The sequence below is a fragment of the Salvia miltiorrhiza genome, chromosome 5, assembly GCF_028751815.1.
Source record: "Salvia miltiorrhiza cultivar Shanhuang (shh) chromosome 5, IMPLAD_Smil_shh, whole genome shotgun sequence".
Classification (NCBI taxonomy): Eukaryota; Viridiplantae; Streptophyta; class Magnoliopsida; order Lamiales; family Lamiaceae; genus Salvia; species Salvia miltiorrhiza.
The window spans coordinates 57,337,522-57,354,030 of NC_080391.1; the positions used below are offsets into that span (position 1 = coordinate 57,337,522).

At 35.7% G+C, this 16,509-nt stretch overlaps 1 protein-coding gene and 1 long non-coding RNA gene across 9 annotated transcripts; one reads left to right on the plus strand and one right to left on the minus strand.

Annotated features, from left to right (window-relative positions):
- Positions 1-1,803: 1,803 nt before the first annotated feature.
- Positions 1,804-14,085, plus strand: LOC131025436 (agamous-like MADS-box protein AGL27). Of its 5 annotated transcripts, XM_057955209.1 has the most exons (8): positions 1,804-1,969; positions 2,100-2,348; positions 10,919-10,997; positions 12,284-12,336; positions 12,432-12,531; positions 13,226-13,267; positions 13,442-13,483; positions 13,559-14,085. In XM_057955209.1, the coding sequence occupies exons 2-8, from the start codon at positions 2,164-2,166 to the stop codon at positions 13,619-13,621; spliced, it is 564 nt and encodes a 187-aa protein (XP_057811192.1). In that variant the 5' UTR covers positions 1,804-1,969; positions 2,100-2,163; the 3' UTR covers positions 13,622-14,085. The 5 variants fall into 5 exon arrangements, with proteins under 5 accessions (XP_057811192.1, XP_057811194.1, XP_057811196.1 ...); XM_057955210.1 differs by having other exon boundaries at positions 1,884-2,348; XM_057955211.1 differs by lacking the exons at positions 10,919-10,997; positions 12,284-12,336; positions 12,432-12,531; ... (1 more) ...; positions 13,442-13,483; positions 13,559-14,085 and adding an exon at positions 3,382-3,797 and having other exon boundaries at positions 1,855-1,969.
- LOC131025437 (uncharacterized) lies at positions 7,783-13,725 on the minus strand. Of its 4 annotated transcripts, XR_009102175.1 has the most exons (4): positions 13,416-13,560; positions 12,859-12,948; positions 10,772-11,007; positions 7,783-8,025 (listed from the first exon to the last, which is right to left on the minus strand). It is a non-coding gene; the product is annotated as an uncharacterized LOC131025437 (long non-coding RNA). The 4 variants fall into 4 exon arrangements; XR_009102177.1 differs by lacking the exon at positions 10,772-11,007; XR_009102176.1 differs by lacking the exon at positions 7,783-8,025 and having other exon boundaries at positions 8,224-11,007.
- Positions 14,086-16,509: the final 2,424 nt, after the last annotated feature.

Genomic DNA, 16,509 nt, shown 5'->3' on the forward strand with positions numbered 1-16,509 from the left:
CCCTATCTCTATATTCGCCCAAAAGACACCCCCCATGGCCGCCTTCTCTCTTCTTCTCCGGCGGCACGCCGCCTCTCTGCGACCGCCGCCGCCTCTCTGGTCTGCGTCGAGACCACCGCCTGTCACATCTCCTGCAACCTCCGGCGTCTTTCGAATTCCACTTGGTCTCTGTAATTCCAGAGTCGCGAGCCCTAGCCCTCTCTCTTCTTCTCCGGCGGGATGCCACCCCCATCGCCGCCGCCTTTCGCCCATTCGGCCGTCGCCGTCTCTCTCCCTCTCTCTCTCGTTACAGATCTCGTGATCTCTCTCTCCCTCCCTCTCACCGTCGCATCCTTGGGCGATTTGGGGGTTCGAAGCTCGCCGCCCAAATGCGTGAGGTCGTGCGCCGATTAGGGGGCTAGGGCTCGCCGATTTGGGGGCTAGGGCTAGGGCTCGCCTGCGCCGATTTGGTTTTTGATTTCTGGTTTTTGAGTGGATTTTGAAGGGTTCTGGTTGGCGGTGGTGGTGGTGGTTGTTGGCGGCGACTTCGCTGGAGGTGGCGGACAGAGGGAGACGAGGGCGGACAGAGGGCGACTTCGCTGGAGGTGGCGGACAGAGGAAGAAAAAACGAGGGGGACAGAGGGAGACGAGGGTGGCGGCGACTTCGCTGGAGGAGGGGGTGGCTGATGCCGGCAACTTCGCCGGAGGAGGGGGTGACTGATGCCGACGACTTCGCCGGAGGTGGGTGGCAGTGGATGAAGAAGAAAGTGAAAGAAGGAAGAAATTATTTTAATTAACTCAATAATTTTGATGGGCCCCACTCAATTAAAACATAACACTCCATTTCTTAATCTCCGTGCCGAAACAAATGTAGCCAACTTTAGCGGGACGGAGGGAGTATTAGGTTGAGTATGCAATCAAATATTTCTAAATTGGATAATTAGTAAAACAAGAATTTCCAAAGATATACTATATTATCCATGACCCTAACAAATTTAGGAATTTGAAAGTTATTTTTTGAGTTTGATTCTAATGCTATATTTTGTATAATCCTTGTATAAGAATGACGAATGTGCAAAATCCGCCCTCCGCCCAAAAGCCGCCGAACCAACCTACGAAAATATTCGGATAAATTGGGTTTTGTCGTTTTGTGGAGATTTTCCCAAATCAAAATTACTATGATAATAGTTAAATACTGAACTGACTTATCAAAGATTATAATTGTAACAATTAAATCATTAAATTGACCAAACCTAAATGATACACTATAAACATAATTTATGAACATCCTGATTTTTTTAAATTAAATTAAATGTGTATGGACCACATGAATTCTCATGCGTCCCATCCCATTCATGGCATGATCGAAGCTTGAATGCTAGCTGCTGACACAAACCTAACACTAACACTATTTGAGATTTGCTATCATTTTTACTACTCCCTCCGTCCCGCGAGTCTTGACACGTTTGGGTTCGGCACGGGAATTAAGGAGTTGTAGATTAGTGTTTTAAGTGTGTAATTAATAAAGTATAAAATTGATAAAGTAGGAGAGAGAAGGTAATAAAAGTGATAAAGTAGGAGAGATAATATAATAAAGGTGATAAAAGTAGGAGAGAGAAGGTAATAATTATTGCTCAAAAAGGAAACGTGTCAAGATTCGTGGGACGGCCCAAAAAGGAAAACGTGTCAAGATTCGTGGGACGGAGGGAGTACTAGTGAGTAGTGAGTTGATCCAAATCCATAAAACTATGAGTCGGCGGCGATGCCAATGGTTTTTATCCTGTGATAATGCGGTGTATGTAGGTAAATACGCTCTACCTGAATACACACGTGTTGAATATGTAGCTGCATGAATGCTCTAGCTTCTTCTCTTATTACTATTATTTTTTTTGTTTTTTTTTTTTACCGTAAAGTAGAAGAGAATAGCGATAGGGAGTGGGAGCGGCAAAGGCAAAAACTGCCGCTGCGAGCGACCACAAGCAATCGACAGGTGTTTGGGCCCTCTCTTCTCTTGAATTAGACGTGGATGCTGAATAGTCAGTCATCCCCTCCTTCCTTCCAAGTCCAATTGGATTCCACTTCCTTTCCTTGCTAATTAGATAACTTTATCCCATTCCCAGATTCGCTTTCCTCCACAAATATCTCTCAATGCCGCTTCATTTCCAGACCTAATTTTTGTGTTCAATGGGGAGGAGGAAGCTCGAGATTAAGCGAATCGAAGATAAGAGCTCGCGCCAGGTTACCTTCTCCAAGCGCCGCAATGGATTGCTCAAGAAAGCTAAAGAGCTATCGGTGCTCTGCGATCTGGATATCGGCGCCGTAATCTATTCCTGCCGGGGCAAGCTCTACCCCTACTGCAGCACCAACAGGTTATTTTTTTTTAATTAAATTCCCATTGCAATCTAAGCTTAGGTTAATTTCTCTCTCGAGTGATCACGTCAGTGGGTGGCCCAAGTTGTTGATTTCCAAAAATAGAAGTCTCGGAGCTTAATTTAGCATAAATGTGTCGCCTTCCAATTTCCATCCCTTTCTTCCCCTAAAATTAAACCTCGTGCTACGTCGTATCGTTCATTCTTCTGCTCCAATTTATCCATCACTATCAGGGACGGACCTAGGAATTTAATAATGACCGCGCGAGATTTCACCGGATGATTTTAATAAAATTTTAGTAAAGAAAACGTATTGAATCTTGAAATAATTATTTGAAATTACATAATCATGACCGGACCGGACGAGATTAACATACATAGATAAAAAAAAAAAATTAAATCATATATATATATATAGGTAATAAAAAAAAATGACCGGGCGACGACCAAGAGTGCCTGGCCTTTAGATCCGTCCCGCATTTGAGTTTTTTAAGATTTTTTCACGACTAGAGAATTCCCATTGATTTCCTCTTAGGGTGCGATCTCTTTGATTGTAAATTTATCATGGGAAAAGGAAGGATAAACAAAATTTAACCCTTTAAATTCTTTCTTTCTTTTTCCACATTTTCTATTTAATCCCTACTCATTTACACTACAAATGAGAGATAATATTATCACACCATTTTTGGAGGGATAATATTATCCCTCTTTTGTAGTGTAAATGAGGATTGAGTAAGGGTCAAGTAGGAAATGTGGGAAAAGAAATGAAGGATTTAAATGGTGAAATTTTGTTTAGCCCTCCTTTTCTCATGATAAATTTACAACCAAAGAGAACGCACCCTTACTATTTTAATCAATGTATTAATTGATTAATGCCGGCTTTAACGATTGAGACGTAACATGCATTTGACTGCTGCTTACTGGAATTTGAATCCAGCTACTTTGTTTTGTTTGCAAGTGCTACTTCGAATTGATTAGTCTTTCATGTAGTTGGACTTTTGTTCTTTCATGTAGTTGGACTTTTGTTATACAGCAGACAAATTAACGCGACTCCATTTGAGAAGGCTGCGTGTGATAATATAGACAGCAACGTTTTCAGCTGCAGTTTTTCTTTCGTCTTCATTCTACACTCCTGTATGTATGTGCATGTCAATAATATCATATCTCAACTCTTGTTTGCTGCTTGTAAGTTAATCAAAGACCATGCGCAATCAAAATATAACAAGCTTAATTACTTAGACTGGAGGCCAATATATTCTAATGTAGTGCAAGAAAACGCACAAAATGTAGCCCTTATAAGCTTCCACCAACCAACCTTCCAACTTTCAGTTTTCTTGCCAATGAGTAGCTCTTAGTATTAATAAATACATGCATATATACATATGTGTTATGTTAAACATTGTTAAAGCATGCATTTTTATTATCAATGATGTAGTTTCTATTTACATATTCTTTTCTTTGTGGTTGTTATTACATGCATCTTTTGTTTGTTTTCATTCAAGTTTTACTTTCGCGCAAATTAAGATGATGATTTTATTTTAATATATTGGTATTTCTTTCTATGTATTACCTGCAGTTTTGTTTGCTTCAAGTTTTATTCTCAACTAAAAGTCATGATTTTATTATAAAATATTTGTTTACATCATATTGGCACATTATTTACAGTTAATTGCCAAATAACACATGGCTTTTCTACTAATTTTGCAATTTTAAAAGCGATCTTTGAGACCTTTCAATAAGGACTTAAGATTTCGACTTGTAGCAAATTCATTACTCCTAATTTTCCCAACAAACAAAAGGTTGATGTGGCACAAGAATTTCGTTTTTTGATGACGTGGAAAGTTTTTTCTACCTCATGATAAATGATGTCATTTTGTTCATAAACACAAAAATAAATAAAACTAAAAATTTATATTTGTTTCTTTCTCTCTACACCTAAAAGTTGTACTCCTTTGAATCCATAAAATCATCGTTTAACGCCTGTTAACATCTACAAGTGGTCTTTGGCTTTGCGATCGCCACGTCGAAAGGGACGGTAAATGGGGATATCAATCCAATTTGAAACCAATAGGTTTTTCCAGATAGTCCTAAAAGAGGAGGGTTGAAGGCCAAAATTTTCTAGCTTGAAAATAATTCAGTCAGATTTGTCCGCAATTACCCGACATTCGCAACTCAGAATTCATGTAGGTTGGCCCTAGGGATGTCATCCGGTCCGAAACCGAGGAAATGGCCCAATAATAGAATGAGTTAGGCCTTATTGACATCCCTAATGGTAAATCTATTGCTTAATTAGCCAAAACTTTTTAATGTACATCAGCTGGAAGTGGCTGTTTTGGCCATGAATGGTAGCGACCTAAAGGGCAAAGCGTGGCTGTTTTGGCCATGAATGGTAGCGACCTAAAGGGCAAAGCCACCACCTTACCAAGCAACAATCGATCATTGTATGGTGATCACTATGGATGTCAGCTTGTCGAAGTGGCAAAAACTTATGTTACACATTCGCGGAATTACTTTGTTTTTGTTTCACATGATTTTTTTGATTGTTGGCAAAATTGTGGCTCCCAATTTTGCTATAAATACAAAATTTTAGGTCCTTATGAAACATATCAAAGATTGTGTCAAAATTGCAAATCTGTTGAAAGGTTGGCATAATTTGTCAATTAACCTTTGTATTTATTCAAACATAAGTTGAAATTATAGACGAATATAGTAGGTTTTGTAAAGTGTAACTTTTTATGTCACAATATTATGAACATATAGTTCTTTTATTGTAAAATTGTTATAATGTCATAGCACATTGTATCTTTACTAATGTAATTTTATGATAAATAGTTGATCTCTTGTATATTAACTCCATCATGACTACTATACATTATGCATGGAGATGATTGATCAACACAATGTCTATGTCAAATATGTGTTGAACATCCAAACTCTAAAATATTGTATAGATTCATTGTACTTTAACTCCTTACCGCAAGTAAAAAAGCATGATGTATATTTTCTCAAGTCAAGCTCATTTAGTGAAACTCATTAACTAAATAAGTAGCTCAAGCTTGATATCACTTGATTAACTAGCTCGTGAGCAAGTTCATTATTCTAATTAGATGGGAAAAAATTATTTACTTGGTATGGCTTGTTTACTTGTATTTTAATTTGTAATAATAATAAATTCTAGTATGTTTCTTGATTCTAATTAAATGATAAATTCAAGTAAGAATATTATATATCTTTTCTAGGTTATTCATATTTGAATTTAAATTTAACTTTAGAAAGCTTGTTTAGGCTTAATTTATCTTGTCTCAAAGTGTCCGGTAAATAAAGCTCGACTTGATAATAAAATATAAAGAATCCATAGCTTTTTTGCATTAAATAAGTGAGCCATTTTTCTAAAAATTGATACAACATAACTACAATAGAGACAAAATTTTAGCTTCTGAATGAGAAATTTAGGATGACAATAGAGATTTAATTCCAAAAATTTGACATAGGGCTTTGTGAGATGGCATACACAATATCTTTTTACAGATTTCATAACTTTCTCTTAAACAACAAATAATCAAGCGAGCAATAATCTACATACTCACCTCATCACCATTAGGATCCTCTTGGAATATAACTATTTGATGGTTTCAAACCCTTCAAGTTGTGGAACTAGCAATACAACATGTTGATAATAGCAACGCTATTCAAAGTTCCACTCTAGTTATTTTCCACAAAAGTGTAACTTGTACATGATACCCAATTAGCATGCCTCATATTAAAATTTGATTAGTATATTTGAGATCTTTATAATTCAGAGGTATATGTATTTTCTAATCAGATATGGATGCCTATCTCTAAAAGTTTGAATAGGTTTTAGGCAAGCAAGCAATAATATTCACTCACCTCATTTACATATCATAAATCTCCCAAACATTAGGATCCTCAGTATATAACTCTTTATTGGTTTCATAACGTTAAAAAGTTCTGGAATTAGCAACATAATATGATGATTACTACTACTTTATTCGAAGTTCTACTCCTCTGCTTCATACAAAGGGGGAACTTGCCGATTAGCATGTCTCCAATACATTATAATTTGGAGTTATAGAAACTATTATTTAACCAGATATGGCTGCATATGTCAAAAAACTTGAATGAGTGACACGTTATGTGTACAATGCTCCCCTTCTCTTTCAACTTTTGACATTAGATGCTTCACAATCAACTCCAGTAATTTTCTTATGGCAACAAATGCATAAAATGTCCTTATCTTTATTGAAACTTCCAGGGAACCTTAAATAAGTTTGTTCTTCAACTATTTAGTTGAACTAGTTGTAGTCATGCTAAAATTTCTTATAAAATAGGTGATACAATAATGTCAAACCATTGATGTAAGGTTTTTAGGGTAGCATTATTGGTTTTATCTTTTTCTATCACAATGCCTCATTGTGATCTATTGAGGCATAGCAAATACATGAGAATATTATCGTAATAAACAATTATCTTGAATAGGACTTTCGTTTTTAGAATGAATGGCTAACCAAGCCTTTGACATAGGTTTGCTCCTTTTTTGAAGCCATTTAGCCTTCATCCCCCGATTTAATTTGAATACTATAATTTAAAAATAATTTTTGGAAATGTTTTGGCTCCCACGAGCAAGTCCACTATCTTTAACACTAATAAGTTGAAAACGCCTATTCTAATACTTGATGACAGTTCATTTAACACTAATAAGTAAGTACAACTTAATAACCTAACCATTTCTGATGCGACATTTGTGTAAGAAGTCTATGTTTATTGTTTAAGCTCTTCATGTTAACTTGGACCCTTTCAGTATTGACGTTTCTTTGGTACAATGACATTTGGGAACAAATTGATCTTGTGTTTGCTATGGAAAAGACCATGAAGTGACTTTTTAGGAGTTATGGTATGACGCCCCAATTTATATAAATATGAGAGGCAAATGTTGATGAGTTATTCATAATAAAATCTCAAATCTAATAAGCACAACCGAAGCTAGTTACATAATCTCAATTTGAGTCTTTCACTTTGGAAACACTCAAAATCCTCGGAGACACTAGACCATCATCATGCGTCCCGCCACTCATTGCATGGGTTCATTGTTGAAAAAGAAACGTGGTGTTATGCATTTACTTCAATTATAACAAATAAGCAATAATAATGTCATATCATAGTGTGTCATACGGCTCGGAGACTAGGATCATATCATGAGCTTGTAAACTCATGTTTAGCTTGTATGATAAATTCAATTTTCACAATATAAAGAATTGTCATCTCGACTTGCTTGATTTAACTCAAAATTGCAAGTAAATAGTAGAATTTGGTGTAGGATAGAGTTCTTGGGTCAAAATTTTGTATTTAAGCTTAGGTCATTGGGGTTAGGATGTACTATCTCAGTTCAATTGTAATTTGTGCATGAATAAAAATATAACATAATCGAAAATTGATTCTTTAAAAGCAATTATAACAATGTTTTTGATACAATGAAGAGAGATTAAGATAAATGAAGAACGATTAACAGTCAAGTTATCAATTGAATGACAATGAAAACGTAGAGAAAGCATAGGACCCTCATTCTGTTTCCTCCTCCTCTAGTACACTTGTAGCTCCACATAAGCCTTATTTTCCGCCCTAGCATAAGTTCTTCGCGGTTAAGTTGGAATCTTTTACACTTTGAATGCCATCAACAATAAATAGCAATTAGTTAGACCATAGACATGTATGCCGTTATAAGATGTATGAAGAGCTTATAAGTTGTCAAAGTGATTGGATATTCAAGCTTATAAGTTAGAAAGAGATAATAGTAGTTAGAGAGAGAAAATTTATGAGAAATGAAATTGAAAGGCTATGTGTTGAAAATAACAAACCATAGTGAAGTTATAGTTGTAAATTTGTTGTTTCTTATAAGATCATGATAAAATATGGTGGAATTGTGAAAATTAGTCTTTGGTGAGCTTATAAACTAGTTAGAGCTTATTTCTTTGGGGGGATAAGTAGTTTATAACAAAAAACTATAGTACAAAACCCTCCCTCCAAGGCAAACCCTCACAAAGGAAAAGTGCACCAAATCCATGAAGAATTTAAAAAGCGGTGAACTTAATCCCATGAACAATACTCCTTCCATCAAAAGGGCGATTTTGCCAAGCACTCTTAAATAGCTTATAAGTTGTTTTAAGCAGCTTATGAGCTCAGCCGAACACCCTTTTTAGTTGTGCCTTTCTTGAGCTATTCTTCTCAATTTTCACGTACCCCTTCTCGGGCACCTTTGATCTTTTGTGACCAACTCGGGTATGTGGCTTGGTCCAAGTTACGTAGTTCCAACGCCAAAAGTCATCGTGTTCCTGCTGTCGCCTTTGCTTGCTTCATGAATCTCACCAACACATTATCCTTCTCATCCAACTTTCCGAACACTTCAACTCACCAACACCTTTGATTGGTCCTCTCCTATTCCTAAGGAGACCTTGGCGATTCCATTTAACACTATCATGTCTTTCTCCTCCTCTAACCCTATTATGGGTCTTGGGGACAGCTTCCCCTTCCCCCAGTGAGGGCAGCGGAGGAACGGATGCAGTGTTGGTGGCATTAGAGAGAGTCGGCAGCGGTTTCGGTGAAGAAGCAAGAAAGATTGGATGAGAAATTAGAGAGAGAGATAGTGAAGTCGCGCGGTTAGGGTTCAAGTCTAAACCTTGACATTTTTGGGTGAGTTGTATATATATAATTCAATGGCACCGCCATATCCACCATCACAGCCGCCATACAGAAAAACTGCATGCCATGGGGTGGTGCCGTGGTAGTGGCGGAATCCTCAAAAACCGCCACCACCATGGTGGAAACTTAACGACATTGATGTATATTTTCAACTTGGAAAACTAAATAAATGAATTATGCATTAGAAATATATACTAGAGTGAGGATGGTAATTTTATACTAAAAGGAATCCCTTTTACGTTTATGAAAGGTGTCATCAGATCTCCCTAGGATAAAAACCGAGGGTGTATAGAGAAAAGATCTTATTAGCTCTTGCTAACTTCTTAACTTTAAGGTTATAGAATGTTATAATAATAGAATACACAAATGATCACAAGTTGTTAACTAATAAAGCATCACAATCAAAAGCATCTTTCATCTATGTTCTTTACGGGAGGGGACCCCAGTTGAACCACTTGAAAGATCTTTTTAAGATAAATTCATTAATATAGTTGGATGAGAAATGTAGAGAACAAAAAACATAGTATATGATATTTTGTCCAAAAAAAGAGATATATTCATAGAAATTGTAGAGTGAGATTACAAACCTTAACCTCCCTCTCTCTTTATCTTGAACACGACAAGCTAGCGACATCAAGCTAGCAGCAAAGACAGTTTATCTACTTAGGTTGATGTGATACAGTATATCTTTATGCCCCTTTTGAATCTTTGAAATGTATAATTTTACAGGCTGAAGCTGAACAGATGCTTTAAAATGATTTGAGAATCCGTTATACTTATTCTACAAGGATGATTTGGGCAAAATAAAACAATAGAAAAAGAAAAGAAAACTGATGTATTGTGTATTTACCAGAAGGGGGAATGCACGTCAATATTCATCTGGAGGGGCGTTAAATGTCGACATTTGTGGAGATTGTACAAATCAGGTCCTGTCCTATTCTTGGAGGTTTAGATTGAAGACCTTTCCTCAGTTAGTAGACTGGCTAGTAGATTAATCTTCTATACCTAGAGCTATATAGGTAGGCTAAACAATGTATTAATTTGGTGAGAATTTCTGCACTGGAAGTTAACTAAAATAGTGAATAGTTCACTTCCAATGGAGGTGTCAACCAGTTTACATGGTGATCAAATTTCTAGCATGATTTAATTTTAAGATTTTTGCAGGGCCCATCTATGCTATAGTTGCACCTATATATGTATGATGTATCTATACAGAAGTTCGCATTTAGCGACTATAGGCCAGAAGATAAGAACAAGTGGCAAGACATGCCCTAGTTGTGGTAGCTTTTCTTGTTTTTTTATCCCTCCACTTGGTTACATCTTACAATCCGTTACTCATGACTGTGATGTATGAAAAATTCTAATGTGGAGTCTCTTGCTACATAGATTGGAATTGGTGATTATCTATTTTAGCATTTTTATCACCATATCTTGACTCATACCTCAAAATATTTGAAGCTAATATAATATTATAATGAGATTTTTGCTGCTGATATGCTTGTGTTAAAGATGTATAATATCCTCTAGAGACTGGTGCTAGCTAGCTAGCACATGTGCGTGCATTATCTTCCTTTTTATATTTATCATTCACTTCAAACTATCTAAAATGTTTATTGTATGATTTACAAAACTTCATTACTTTGTATGATGAAAGATTTCCTACTTGAAAAGTCTTATGCTTGAGTCGGCAAGAATGTCTGGATATTTACCTCGAGATTATGCTTTATTTTTTCAGCCATTTGCAGTTGTTATCTTTTATCATTCATGCTAGGCCCATGGACTTGTGTCTTTTAGTACGTGTCTTCTTTTATTTGTGAGTGATATTCTGACTTAACTGAACTAGAATTGCTATCCAGCTTGAGTGAGATCCTGCAACGATATCATAGTCGGACTGAGACAGATGCAGGCCCCTCAAGTCAAAGTTGTGAGACACAGGTAAGCGGATCTGTTTATGAAATTAAAGTGGGGTTAATAAGGCCTCTGTGCAGGTTTGTTTTTAGTAAAAGCCAAAACATGTCTGAAGGTATATATTCAAGTATTTATTCATCTTACCATAATTTGTGGGACAGTTTTGATAGAAATATAAATTTGAAAGCAAATATAATAATATATGTATGGATGTTTACATGCGTGTCAATGTAAGATGTAGATGCAAAATATAGATTATAGTATTTAACATAAATAAATTTTAAAATCAATAGTTATATCATGGACCATGCATGCATGTAGTGATTTGATTGGAAGTTAATTTGAAATTGGCCTATATTTTAGCCTTAGTTGAACAAAAATTCCATACTTTCATTTGCCAATAGATTTCTTTAACACCAATGTGTGATTATGCTTATGCATGTTCCATACTAATTACTACACTCTCTTCATACAAAATTGTATATGTTTACAGTAAAACGTTGTATCCAAGTGTATAACATAATAAATGAATTTACATTTTCAAAGATTTGTGCGTAAATGTACATAAAATCTACGTATAAATGTAAAGAGCATAGGGTTAATAGTAGTTATGACCTCAACTTTGAGGTTTGTTTTGTTTACGACATCAACTTTAATTTATCCTTTAATATCCTGAACTTTGCAATATGTTTAATTTTGTCCTGGGCCGTCGGATATCTGACTAGCTCACCCATAGATGCAAGGAAAAAAAAAAGATATGATACGATTAACACGTTTTACGGATGAGCCTAGTTTGATATCCGACGACTGATATTTTTGTTGGGAGGCAAAATTAAACAAATTTGCAAAGTTCAGGATATTTAAGAAATAAGTTAAAGTTGGGGTCATAATTAACTACTGTTAACCCTATGCTTAGTTGTTTGATATATTTTTTATAAGTTCATAAGCATTACATTATTTATGATTGTAATCATTATTTTTATGAAGATTGTATGTAGGGGTGGTTTTTTCTAGCTTGTACATTTTTAGACATATCTATAGTCCAGATTGTGTGATTTATTTAGCAGACACTCGGTTTGAGTTTATTTTTCAAATTTTGCTTCTCAACTATTTTTCCTATAATTTAGCACTAGTCTCTAGAACAGCACCTAGTAGGAATATTTGTGATACTTCAAATATTTGAGTATCCATATAATTATAAAGAAAATGGGTTTTAGATAGTGATTGAATTATAACTGAAAACAGGGATCATAGTCCTAAATTAATTGTATGTGTATATTATGAAGGTCATTGGTTTTGTGTTTCCATGTCAGGCTAAATATTCGCGTTTCCTGACATGTGAGGAGCTCCTACAAGTAGTAGAAAGGCAGCCACTTCATCCCTCCCTCTCCCTCCCCTTACACTTTACTTTGTTAAGTTGGCAGTCATGACTACAACAGCTCTTTCTATTTAATTCTGCAGGGAGCTTGAGGAGCCATCCACCGACGACCTCAGTGTCGCCGACTTTATACATCTTGAGAAACAATTTGAGACTGCACTAATACAGGCCAGAGCAACTAAGGTAACTGAACTTTTATTCTTAGCCCCCGTTTGGTTGGGTGTTTTTAGAGGTTGGAAAGAGAATCAAGTAATTGAATCCATTACTTGTTGTTTGGTTTGGGTAATGAGATAATCATTACCCTTACTTGAAGGTAACCCAATCACCCAATTTGTTACCCCTCAAAATAGAGGGGAAACAAAAGAAAGGGAATCCCTTACTAATGATTCCTTTTCATTGTTAAACCAAACACTCAATAAAAGTAATGGTTATTGTTACCATTCCCTTTCCATTTCTCTACTTGAACCAAACGAGCACTAAATATGAAGCGATATGAGTTATGCTGCTTACCAGCCAACTGTTTTGTTGTATCGGCATGCCTTTGTGTTAAAAGTTATGCCCATTTGCAGTCCAAGCAGATGATTCCGTTGATTCTCAAACCTAGGAAGGAGCTCAGGCAAAATTATAATACAAGATGAGAAAAGCTTGTTTGGTCTTCTAATAAAAAATATATATGTACGCTAGGAAGGAGCTTATGTGTATATATATATCTCCTGACTGACCAGTGACCACCTATTATCAAAAGCATAATCTAGATTGAGTTGAGCGACCTATTATACGTACATATATATCAATTTTACAATTTTCTTATGCTTAACTTCCATTAATAGTTGGTAGATTGATTCTTATTTGATTGCCGAGTTTGTTGCTTATGCAGACACAATTGCTTCTGAAGTCTATATCAAGCCTCGAGGGAAAGGTAAACATTTGCATCTTGTATTTTTGGTGAAGACTGCTAAGCTATGAACCATGCAAATGAGTTATATATATTCACAACGGGTTTAAACATAAGGAGAGGAATTAAAGAGATGCTGTGTATTACAAAAGTGGAAAAGTTAAGGAGTCACCTTATTTATACCTTGATTTTGAACAGGAAAAGCTGTTAGAGGAAGAGAAGATGTTGTTGAAGGGGAAGGTATATTTGTAGACTTGGATATACAATACAACTGAAGTAATGATGTTTAGTTAGTAACTCACTGATTAAGAACAGATTGGTGGGAGCAAGACGAAAATACCGGTGATCGATCTCAACGCCCTTCCTTCCGAGGAGTGAATGGCTGAATACTAGCTCAAGCTCTCAGAATAATAAGTGGCAAGAAACACATTCACAGCTCAGTTTTTACATTCTGAAAGCCCGAGCAAATCACACATTCTCTCACCGGATGCATATATATATTGGTGGTTCAGCATGGAAATAAACAAGAAGAAAGCAACATCCATGGCAAAAAGAAAAGAGATGAGACGTGGCGGAATGTGATTGGGGAGAATCCACCTTTCATCAAAGACTAATGCGTCTCCACTTGTATTTGTATCATATTCATATATATACGCTCAAGAGAGATGCTGCGATTTATTTAAATCTTAATTAATACCTGAATAAATACTCGTATAGACAGTCGACGGTAGGGAAAGTAGAAGAAAGACGTGGTGGAATGTGAGTGCTACAATATTAATTAGGCTGCCCACTTTGTTTTTTAACAACATAACTTTAATGGAATCGCATCTACGTCGACGATACGTTCACTTCTCTGCACCCATAGCTTAATCGAATAGATTATAGAGCCAAATGTGCCACGTCTACACGTCGTCTCCTCCCAATAATTCATATGCATGTAACAATAATTTAAATATTGCCTTACTCCTCAAATATTAATGTATATGAAAAGAAGGAAAAGCATATGCGAGGTGGAGGAATGTGATTGGCCAGAATTCCTGATCAACTTATGTATACTTTCATTTCATTTCATTTCATAATCATATAACAATGTTACCATGGCATGCATATTAGTAAGCTTGCCTCCTATACATAAATTTAATAACAAAACTTTGAATTTGAATCCGAATTGCATATTGATGGATCAATCTTAAAATTCATGTACAATTTCGTATATGACTTTACTTATATAGTTCGTATATTTACATGTTAATAATCTTGTAAATTTCTGCCACCACCTCTTATTTTGGAAATTAATTATTTACCCTAAATTATTCAGTAATTTATCTGACATCCTGCCATTTTGAAAGCAACGATTCAATCGTAGAGATCATATGCTTTATTTATTTATTTATTGTCCGCTTTGAATTTCGGAGCATCGAAATGACAAATTATTTTCAAGTCGTCTATATCAATAATATATATTTATATATAAAAAATTCAATAATAGGTTGAGTATAAATTAAATATTTTGAAAATGATTACTTGAGTTGCTGCACCACTTGTAGAGCTGTAGTAGCAAAACCTGTTTATGGCTCCAATTACTGAAGCAAGAATTTCCGACGATATATATTCTTGTTTCTGTTTTTTTTCAAAGAAAATAAGTAGAAGCATGGTTTTTCTTAGTGGGTCTGTTGGAATTTATTATAATGCAATGTGGGCTAAATTTTAATGCGGGAACATATGTATCTCAGGCTGCCACTTTTTTCAGCCCATTAGTTTCAGAAAATAACAATGATAGGTCATTTTATTATTTATATCCTCCGAAATTAATTACTATTTTAATTACTTTTGAGGGCTATATATGAGAAAAATGGGAGCTAGCATTGGATAGATCAAAGTGCATAAAGTTTGTCTAATACATTTTGTTTCTCTTATTTAGGTCGTGGATGATTGCTCATGAATGAGATTTACTCAAAAAAATCCCAACAATATGATGGCTATAGATTTCTCTACGTCAACAAAAGTAAATACTATATAAATAAGACTTCGATATATATCTGTATTCTTATTTTTCTTTTAATATTTAAAAGACGACGATACATATATGATAAGTCACACAGGAAAACCATGAGCTAGCCAAGAAAAAGTAGTATGTATAATTACAGTAGCAATTATATTAAGAAATGCTATATGTAATTATATATAAATAGTAGTAGTAATTAATAGTTTCCGACTAAATTAGATTCTTCAAGTCTCCGGCGTTCTCTGACTTGAGAAATATAGGTGGAAGCTTTTGTGTCGACAAGATGATCTCCGGCGCCACCGCGGGGGCCGTGAACGTAGCCGTCGTCGGAGTCGCAACGCAACGACGTCGTTTTGACCAAGGCAGGTGCAGCAACCGTAGTAGTGGTTGGCGGCGGCTTGGGACTTCGATAGAAAGACATGAACAGCTTGCTTTTCATTGATCCACTGCGTTTCTCACTCACTACTTCCATTATTTTGTGTTGGCATTCATTTTAGGCTCACATAGCTCTATATATAATACACAATTAATTAATTAACCCAAGAGAACATATACCGCTAGCCCCTCCACATTTCATTTTTAAATGCTTTATATATTCTTTGGGGGAGATAGGAATGGATCTTATCTTGTAGCTAGCTCTAATATGTTTAATTATAGCTAAACAATATACTATATAATTGGGGTTTGCTCATGCATAATCAACTTGGATATATTCTTCGTGGATGTTTTTAAATTTGATTTCATCGCTTTATAAGATATGGATCGTTTGTAAATAAATTAGAATTGGAGATAGGCAGGAATAAATAGGGGTATAAACATGCTCAAGCTTGAGCTCGGTCTATATGTATGAAGCTCGAGCTCGACTCGACTCGTTCGAGTTTGATATTTTTGAGCTTGAGCTCGACTAATACCGAGTTGATTTCGAGTAATTTTTGAGTGAATCCCGAATAGCTAATTGTGAATTGGTAATGCCAAGAGAATTGTTAATTTTTATTTCTCATCGTAACCCAATATATATAATTGTGTGCACATCATCTTTTTAAGTTTGTGGGCCAACGTAAAAATTAAGAGATGGGTTTATGGGAATTGAAGCTTATGTTGAGATGGGCCAAGTTTAATTACATCGGAGCCCAGTTACGATGACTAGAGTCTAGAGCAATAGCAATTCTGTATCTCTCATTCTTTCGCAGGCGTCCTTCAACACTCAAGCCATAGTTTAAATGAATTTATTATTTTGCATCAACATAATTTCAAGACTGCG